The 10,361-nt window shown below is 38.3% G+C and overlaps 1 protein-coding gene across 1 annotated transcript in view; it reads left to right on the forward strand.

Annotated features, from left to right (window-relative positions):
- The first annotated feature begins 283 nt into the window (after positions 1-283).
- LOC104168247 (zinc finger protein 385D-like) overlaps positions 284-10,361 on the forward strand; it is a 130,883-nt gene continuing 120,805 nt past the window's right edge. The window contains 1 exon segment of the mRNA XM_009708777.1: positions 284-451. Within this exon segment, the coding sequence (XP_009707079.1) occupies positions 284-451 (168 nt within the window).

Consider the following 10,361-nt stretch of genomic DNA (forward strand, 5'->3'; position numbering starts at 1 on the left):
GCTGAAGTTCTAAAGGGAAATCAGACATATGCTGAACTATTGTTCCAGATAATCCAGGGAGAGAAATGGTTTATTAGCTAATTTTAAAGAATGATAGATTGATACCTGAAGTAATTACTGGCAAAGAATTATAACCAACAGTCACTGAGTCAGCTGTGCTCTTTTTCACTAATACAGTAATTCATGGACAAATGAAAATGTATTTGTTTAATGCAATATTGGCTTTTTATTGTTGCTTTTTATGTTGGCTTTTTTTTTTCCCCCTAATCATAGTACTTACTGAATGCCATCTGTCTCTTTCTATGTAGGTGGTACATGCCAGAGCCCTGCTCTTCCAGCCCTAGTGCGTCCTCCTGCTCCACCTTTGCAGCCGTCGCTGGATATTAAACCATTTCTTCCGTTTCCTCTGGACACTGCTGCAGCAGTCAATCTCTTCCCCAACTTCAATGCAGTAAGTACACTCCTTACGGTTACTGTCCACTTCAGTGAGCCACAGTTTCCATGGAAGACTCAAGAGGGCACAAAGTAGAATTTTATGTACTCAATTAAACCTGGAATATCCTCTCCCTTACTGAGGGCCAAATAGCTCTTGCAGACACACTGGTAGGCCATAAATTAAAGCCTAGCTGAGTGTTAGTCAGAAGTAATTGTAGAAGGAAAAAATGATATGATCCCAAGTGACATGCAGTAAAGTTACAGGCCATATTGAGTCCCAGGACTTCTGAGTTTCCCGCTCTAATTTAATACGTGCAGAGTTTCACTAACTTACAGTTTGCTGCAACTCTCGGAGAGTGAAACTCTCAGAGTGATGGCGTTCTACATCCCATCTCCAACAGGCTTCCTGCGAAATACTTCAAATTTACAAATTGGAGGGGCTACAAAAGATAAAACTATTGGGGCAATTAAAGTAAGAATGAGAACAGCATTAGCTGGTATATAAGCTATTCACTGGCAAACAATCCAGTGTATTTTTTTCAGGTTAGGATACGTTATTTCTCACGCTTTAGGTTAAAACAAGATTAGATTTCTTATTAATAATTTTTTTACTTAGTCATACTGTCTATGATTATAAAAATTGTATTCATCCTTAAGTATTTTCATTATTTTACTAATATATGTCATGAATGTTTCAATTTTCTTGTTTCTGGCTGAGATACTTAATGCTCTAACAGAAAAAAAGTCTAAATTGGTTTTATGTTAATTTTGACTTTATAGAATTATGCCCCTTTTTAATTTGAACGTAGTCTAGGAAGTTCTTTTCTTTATTTACATATACTAGATACAGGGGGAAAAAAAAATAAACTATGAATGTGTGTGCCTACCTACTTTGAAAGACACACACAGGGGTAGAATTTGCCATGCCAAAACAATTCTAATTAACATGCAAAAATCTTAATTATAATAATTAAGAGTAGTAAAAGAACATGCCCATTCTAGAAATAATTTGTAGTAATCAATAGCAAATTTCTGTAATTAAATGTTCATTTATTTACCTTTTATGGATGTTCATTTTGCTTTAAAGTAATTAAAATGAACTAATTGTCAAAAATATTTGTGTAGTTTTATATTCAAGCTATTCACAGCATTAATAGAGATCAGAGAAGCTATAAGCTGCAAGTCTTAAAATACTTAGAAACAAAATGTCAAAGAATTACTATTGCAAAGAACCTTTTTATTACAAAGAAACTTTTTCAAATTTTAAAATGTTTATAGGTATGCAGCAGTTTTAAAAAGTGCTGGTGTTAACCAAGTTACTGATAACTCATAATGAAATGGATAAACTATTAGGCTTGTTTAGTATGCTGTAGGGTTTTTTAACCAGTTTTGCTTTGTGATCACTGTTTGTATTTAATGCAGTAGGCCAGCTGAATTTTTAGAAATTGCCTATTAGAATTTCTTATTTTTTCCAGGATTTTCCATAGTTCAGAGTCTTCAGATTGTTTTGCTAATTGTTTAACTCTGTATAATTCAAATGCAATTTTAATGATGTATTTTAATAAATAATTGTTAATCTTGTGTTGTTCCATAAAATTGCAGTATTTTTTCTTACAAAGACTGATTTTATACTGTAGTTATTTTGAGAGGGGAGGAAAGATGTGCTTCTATTAATTTGGAAGTAAGAAAGTAAAAATTAGACTCCTATCAAAACCCGGTTATCCCCAAACATCGTGTTAGTAGTATATTGTTTGGTGTAAGCACTGTAGTTGGACTTTACAGGCTCCTCGTCTCTCCAGTTTTTCGGTAAACTGAGCCTAGGCTTCAAAAGTGAGACTAGCAGCCCTTTTTAACAGCACTCTGAAGTTCATTCCAATGCAAAGTACTGGTTCCTGTGATGTGTGGCTGTCTGCCAAGTCCACCTTTGCTGAATATATCAGTCCCGAGCATGAGGATGCTGTCATCAGAGCTGCTGTCATCTGCCTTGCACCATGACCTTTGCCTTCTCGTCATGTGTGCTGACATGCAGCATCATCCTCAGCATTCCCATTTTCATTCTGAACAGTACATCGTTAAACGCTGCTGTGTTTAGCTCATATGCCAGAGTTGGTTAATGGCATCTTCCAAACATGTAGGCTAGCTGAGAAGTTCTGCATATTTCCAGAAATTCTTTCTAAGTTGTGAATCTTTTGGGGACATGTCAGTTGCTGCTGAGCATTATCAGCCAAAGGAGACGGCAACCCACAAGTTATACTAGACTTTAAACAGGACTTCTGACAAGGGCTTTAAGTATGTGAATGGGAGACAGAAAACAAGTGTTTAACCAAAAAATGATCTCTCTAAATATGTGTGCTCATGAACAATTGTAGCTGTTGATAATACTTTATATTCATTGACTTCATTGACAATCCCACGCAGTGTCAGTGGAGAAGCATTTATGTTCTGTGGGTAAACCAAGGTCAAGCAGGTGGTCAGTAAAAGAACACCTAAACTGGAAGTTCTTTCTTGTGTTGTTGATAAATAAGCTTTACCCTTGATTGAGACATCAAGGTTATAGATTGTGTCTTAGGAAATGGGTTTCTAAGGACTTCTTAACCCTCGCACAATTCTACAGGAACTAATGAGTTTGGCAGCGTGTTTGGGCTGCTGCCCAAGAGGCTAGAAGGAAGTCCGGAGTTTTGAGCGTTTACTGGCCACTTTTAAACAGCTGTCACTTGAGAAGAGCATGGTCAAGGAGAAACTTGAGTGAAAATTATGTGATGTTTCAGAGAAAAGAAGTGGTCTCTGGTTATTGCAATCCTAACTCAACAGAGGCGTAGGCATCTGAGCTAATCAGCCTAAGTCTCATTGCAAAAGATAATGGAGAAAAATAAGCAATTTCTCCAATTTTTTACATGGAGGAAAATACACAAAGGCAGATTGCAATGCAAACGCCCTTTATGTCTACTTTGGCATGAGGTGAAATGAACCCTGAAAGTTCCCATTCATCTCTGTTGACTATCATGAGGGACTGGCTCGGCTACATCTACATTTAGTTAGATGAATCCCACATTATGGGACAGGTCATAAGCTATTCACAGCTGATAGATTAAATTCCACTCAGAAATCAGATGACAGAAGTGCTGGCATTGTATTGTATGGTTACAGAGGAATGCTCCCATTTATCAAGGGGTTATGCTTCCAATTTTATCTAAAGACAATCTTAAGGGAATTTGAGGATTCAGATGAACTGGATAGAAATATTAGGAGAGGTGAAAGGAAAAGTAACATGCCAATGGAGAATTTCAGGCATATACACCAAGAACTAACAAAAACAAGTACTGATCTTAAGTATCACAAATAATAATAGTAAGGTGTTGTATTTTATAACATTTTTTCACTCTATTTCAGTTTATTACAAACATAAGATTACTTTCTTTGTTTCTGCTGGTTTTGCTCTAAAGCTAGCTCAGTTTTTCCTGGCTACCTCTGAAGAAAACATTCAGCACTGATTTCTGCAAAGGCAAAAGCTTTCATAGGAGCAGAGAATAGAAGAGCTAACACAGGGTGTGCAAACCTTTATCGGTAACATCTCTGGACACTGAGGAGAGGGAAAAGTAAAAAGTGAGTAACCTGAGAAATGCTAGGAAGATAACATGTGAACCTTTGAACTATTCAGTTTCAGGAGGAATATTTTCTGTTTGTACAAGAAAGCGTAAAGCAAACATACCAATTAACAATCTGGTTAGCTGAACATTTGTAGGTGTTATGCTTTTAATTGTGAAGCAAATGAGTACCCTCAAGTCGTATGTGAAAAGAAATTGTAACAACACAGCTGTTTAAACTGAAAACAGCCCACTGGTGCAGACCCTGAAGAATCACAAGTTCATTGCAAGTTTATCTGATATAAAAGGATGAATCAAATGTATGGGATTTAAATGGCTAAATTTTATGGATGAAATAAACTATGACTATAAACAATGCTTATGTAGCTTTTTAAAATATGATTTGAAGACTCTCAGAGGAATAGAAAAATAATTAAATTGTCTATTCTGAAAAATGTTTGAGATCATTTAGCAAACATTTGATATAATTCTGTGTTTTCATCTGCAGAGTGAGAAACCTTAAGTCTGTGTGCTTCTAAGAACTAGTTCTTAGAGACACAAAGCTTTAGTAGGTGTTGAACACACGCTGGTCCGTGAATGCATGTGAATGTGCATATGTGGTGTTTCTGTTCATGAACCAATGGTTAGGTGCAAAGAAATGTCACAAAGCATCCAAGTCTAGAAGTTAATTAACTTGTAGGAAAATACTGATATGAGTCCCTGGACTAAGAGGAAATGCTTCATTTTGCTTGATATCAGTGTCAGCCTTAAGTGACCCTCCCACAGAAGAAGCCTCAGTTAGGTCTTCTTTGTAGTCTCCAAAGCCCATCATCTTCAAAGCGCAGATACATCAGAAACTTAGGTTTTGCTTATTTCTGAAGCTCTTGGAATTATGTATTTCAGTCTCCTGAGAGACAAAGTTTAAAGTTTACAAATCTGGGACATTTGCCATTACTAGGAGGAAAATCAGACAGTGCATTGCACTCCATGTTTGTCTCGTCTCTGAAGGATATGCTGGCTATTTTCCTGAAAAAATTTCTAAAAAATATTATATCACTCTTTGTAGACTGTAGAATGAGCATAATCTGTAGTGGAAGAGGTCCACAAAGTAGATCTGAGTAAATGCTTGTAAGCAGAAATTGGGATGTTGCTTGAAAAACACCATCCTACCTCCAAATTAAAGCCTGATTTCCCCTTGTTGCCAGTGGAAAGTTTCCCAAAAAAGCATCCTTTGGAAAGAAACATGATTACAGTTTTGACTAGAAACGTATGACTTGGAAGAGCAATGGCAATATCAGAACTGTACTAAACATGGATGGAAAATGAACTATTACTCTACAGACATCTCTTTCTCATGATCCATCTGTAGTAATCCTTGTTCAGTTCCCTGATTTTTCATGTTTCCTTGTTGTATGCCAATAGCTGCAGGTGCAATGTTAAGGGCTTCATGTTTCACCTTCCCCTGGTGGAGTTTTGCCATGTGGGAAAGGAGGAGGAGGTAACAGCAGCCATTGCCCATAGGTTAGGGCTCCCGCAGCAGCTTGGGTTAGGGTGCCAATGTACTGCTCCTTGCTTCCTCAAAACCGGGCTGTGCAACATCCTAGCAGCTTCCAGAGCAGCACAAAGGCTGCCCTCTCTATTTATAGAGGTGAAGCTTGTGGTCGTAGGTATCGGTAGTGGGCAATTATGGCTGGCTTGTTTCACTGGGAGCTGCTTTTTCTCCATGCTCTGGTCTTGCTGTCGGGCTCTGCCTGGCCTGCTGATAACCCCGGAGTTAAGCTCCTACAGAGCGTAGCTTTGTGGTTGTTTGGGAAACGCAGCCTTCTCCTATTGCGGCCACACAACTGATGGAAATGGACAATGTAGAAAACCTGCTTGCTGACAAGTATTTCTGGGAAGGCTTATGCCAGGAAATGTGGAGAAAACCTGTCAAAAAGCTACCAGAAGACATTTAAAAGAATCTTTTCCTTAGACTCCTGTCCTGGATAGTTTTTTATCTAGAAGAGAGAGATGTGCTGCAGAAATGATGTGCCAGTTTTCTGGATGTTATGAATAAAATGTAGGTTTTGATAGTGAAGAGTGAAGGAGGAATCTGAAATACATGTTAGTTTTTCTAAACATTATCAACCCGAAATTTACAGCATAAACCCAGGGTTTTTGTATGTCTCTACATAATGGTTTTGGTTTATGTTTTCTGACTTAATTGAGCAGAGGAGCATAATGAAATTATTTTTCCTCATAATATAAAATCCTTTAAAGTTCTGTAGCGACGACACACTGTCAGAATGCTTTGTTTCTAGAAGATGATAGTCAGTGGACAACACAATGGCCTCAGTTTCATGTGAATCAAAATGGAATACTGCCTATATAGAAGAACTTGGCAGTAAAAATATAGTCTGTGCTGATTTTTAATGTTATTTCCATAAGAAGGACCTTTATCAGGTGGAGAACTATACTGCACCAAATTGTTAATTTGTCGGACAGAGGGGATTATTGCTTCTGAGGATATTCCTTGCATGGCTGCTCGTTTACAGGTGTCTAGAAAGAGGGGGCTTGACTTGCTCTTTTCCTTTCCATAGCACTGCAATTGAGCTGTAAGATAGCTATACTCTTCTTTATGGTCTGTATCTCTATTGCTGTTTAGCTGAATGTTTTTCAAAGTGGGGAAGATTGCAAAAATAATATTTGGGTTCAGGAATTCTTTATTATAATAACATTTTCATCACTGGCCAGGACGTTTAATTAAGAAGTCTGCAGGGGAAGGAGAGGGATTAGGGAATGCGCAAACACAAGAAAATCCTGGCAATTCAAATGTTTTTATTTGGTGCTTGCAAAACAGGAATGAATCAACATCAGTATGAAATATTCAGTTATTTGAATTGGCCAGATTTATTTGCTGTACATTTAAATCTTTAATCTACACCCTGGGCTCTCTTTGAAATAACAGTAATGTTGTGATCCTCTGATGCAGAGGAAATGTTCAGGAGACATGGTGAAATCAAGCTCTTTGTCTTTTTCCAGTTTTGAGTCAGTTTAGGGTGGATCCAGATCTCCAGGAATACTCTGTCTGCCTGTTCTTATGTATGGTCTGTGCTCTATGTCACAGGCAGGGAACAGACTTCATTTTCTGACTTTGTAGAAATGAGTGTTCCTGCAACCCTCAGGTAACCTTCCAATGGTTGCCTGTGATTGCGTGGTTCTTATTTTCCTTTGCACTGCAGAGCGGCTGAGGAGTAGTGTCTCAGCTCCATAGCAGTTGCCTCCAGAATGATTGCTACTATTTTCTTTGGACTTGATGCATTGTTAAGGAGCATCTTACTAAATCTAGCCTTAATCCCGTTGCAACCTCCTCTAAAAATTTTTGGTCTCTGCTTGCAACTTATAGCTGGAACTCCTGCAAGTTTCAACCCAGGCATCCACAAAAGTTTTCTTGTTGTCTTTCTCTTAGCATTACCTTACATTTTAGCAGCACTCCTGGCCCTGTTTTTGGAATTGCTTTCATTGGGCTCATGTGAACCTCATGATTTTCAACAAGGCCAAGTGCAAGGTCCTGCACCTGTCTCAGGGCAATCCCCAATATCAGTACAGACTGGATGATGAATGCATTGAGAGCAGCCCAGTGGAGAAGGACTTGGGGGTAGTGTTGGATGAAAAATTGGACATGAGCCAGCAATGTGCACTTGCAGCCCCAAAAGCCAACCATATTCTGGGCTGCATCAAAAGCAGGTCAGGAGAAGTGATTCTCCCCCTCTGCTCTGCTCTCATGAAACCCCACCTGGAGTATGGCATCCACTTCTGGGGTCCCCAATAAAAGAAAGACATCGAACCTGTTAGAGTGGATCCAGAGGACGACCACAAAAATGATCAGAGGATTGGAGCATCTCTTCTATGAAGACAGGCTGAGAGAGTTGGGGTTGTTCAGCCTGGAGAAGAGAAGGCTCTGGGAGGATTTTATTGTGGCCATTCAATACTTAAAGGGGGCTTATAAGATTTTTTTTTTTTTTTTTTTTTTTTTTAACCAGGGCATGTGCTGACAGGACAAAGGGCAATGTTTTTAAACTGAAAGAGGGTAGGTTTAGATTAGAAGAAATAATTTTTTTATTATGGGGGTGATGAGACACTGGAACAGGTTCCCCAGAGGAGTTGTGGGTGCCCCATCATTGCAAACGTTCCAGGTGAGGTTGGATGGGGCTTTGAGTACCCTGATCTGGTGACAGATGTCCCCGCCCATGGCAGGGGCACTGGCTTTGACATTCTTTAAAGGTCCCTTCCAACCCAACCCATTCTCTGATTCCTCACAACTTATTTGAACAGTTTTACGATTATGTTCCAGTTAGGGAATTAGCAGTCTCCTATGCTTATGAAGAGCAGTTGTCACCTCTTGTCACATAGAATACAGCAGCCTTGAGAGCTTAGATGAGTTCACTCGTGGGTACAAATGGGTAGGTACCATTAAAAAAATCCATTAAAAAGTTTTCTTTTTATTTAAATTAAATTTGTATCAAGGGTGCTTCAACCTTCTGTGATTGCTTTCAGCAGAAATTCAGGTTTCTAGGATGCGCGTTCTCCTGGGGAAGCAAATATTAAGATTATCCTTAAAAAGCCTAAGTTTGTGTCATTTCACCTTGCTGAACATTATAATACCTATCTTTGAATTAATCTCTGTAACTGTAATGTGGATGTAAATTATCTGACCATACCTGTTTCCTGGTTGCTGTCCAGTTTTTGCAGTGTAGTGTGTGCCTTTGGTAAATCTGTTTTGCTTTATCCAGAAGACTTATTTCCAGTATGTGTGTAACAGCATCACCTGTGTTTGGCCTCCTCCAGCTACCATGTCTGTTGGCATTCATCTCTGTGACTTCGTTCAAGGTCCTTGCGAATGTCTCAACGCTGGTGGTCATTTGGCAATTGCTGCCTGCAGGTTGTATTTACTTTGTGAGTGTGGGTAGGATGTTGTTCTTCACGCAGGTTGAGCATATAGCATGTGTACTTCTGCCATCTGTTTGATAGCTCACAGTTTCTTCATGATTTTTCTGGCAGTATGTCACTCTCTGGTCACTCTGCACCTTATGGCTAGAGAACAGATGTTTGTGCTGCTCCTTTTTGCCATGTGAGAATGGGTGGACTTCTGACTAGTCTCCACCAATTCTCATGTCCATAATTAACTGAAAAGGTCTGAGGCAGAAGCACCCTGTTTGTATAAGCTCCTGACTGCACTATTAGGTAAATATCCATACAGTAGGTTATGGAGTATAAACTTGAAGGCATTGTCATGAGCAGTGTTGTAGACTGGAAATGATCTCTCGACAAAGGGCTCCACATACGTAAAAATGACACACAGCAGGCTTTGCTTCCTGTGTATTTTTTTAATTTACTTAAGTGGCTTCTTGTTACTATTAAAACAATCGATAGGATCTAAATGCCTCACATGCTAGTTTGTTTAACTGATGGTTAGTAATAGCGAAAGAATAGACCTTCTGAGTTATCTCATCCTGCTTTACACATTTGGAGGAGAGCACTGCACAGTGTGCTGACAGATAGCTTGCTGTTGGAAAGTCATAGTATCCAAGGCAAAGGCAATAGCACAGCCTTTATTGGGGACTGAGGGTCCCTCAGGCTTTTGCTTTGCATGCAAAACATTCTCGTAAAGGAAATTAAATGAAGTACTCTTCAGTTTTGTCAAGTCTTGATGAGTGGAATTACTTTAAATTTTATAAACCATTTTAAGCATTTTAAATAATGTTTTAATCAGTTGATGTTTACACCCTTTGTCCTAATAGCACTCAGATGAAAAAGATCAATGATTATTTTATTCTGCAAAGACTGTAAAACTTTAATGGGCTGCATAATAAGTATAACTCATAAAATCTACAGTTTAAATATGGATGGTTATTAACCTGTTTTTAAAAAGCTGCAATTAAAGTGAAAATGAATTACTTAAAGCAATGATTTGATTACTGTAGTCTGAGGAGGAAAAAGAGTGATAAAATTCTAAAATCAGTATTATTTCTGTTGATGAGACAGACATTTGGAAAGATTTAAAATAAGGCATGAATCTTTCCTAGCCTTAGGCATGTCTGTGTTGCTAACCTAGCTGAATAAGTATTTACTGAATTATTTTTTTTGCAACCTTCAGTTTGTTGTTCTTAGGAATTTCAAAGATATCTGTTGAAAAAAGCATGAGTTTGGATGACAGGTAATTTTACACACAGTAAATACATTCCAAAGCAGAATTACCTCGTTAATTGCTTATTCGTAGCATGCAGTAACAGTGTTGCTGTTATTCAAGAACTTGTCCTAAAACACTCACTTTTATCGTTTATGATAATGAAAATATTTGGG

The sequence above is a fragment of the Cariama cristata genome, unplaced genomic scaffold (assembly GCF_000690535.1).
Source record: "Cariama cristata isolate BGI_N322 unplaced genomic scaffold, ASM69053v1 scaffold11070, whole genome shotgun sequence".
Taxonomy (NCBI): Eukaryota; Metazoa; Chordata; class Aves; order Cariamiformes; family Cariamidae; genus Cariama; species Cariama cristata.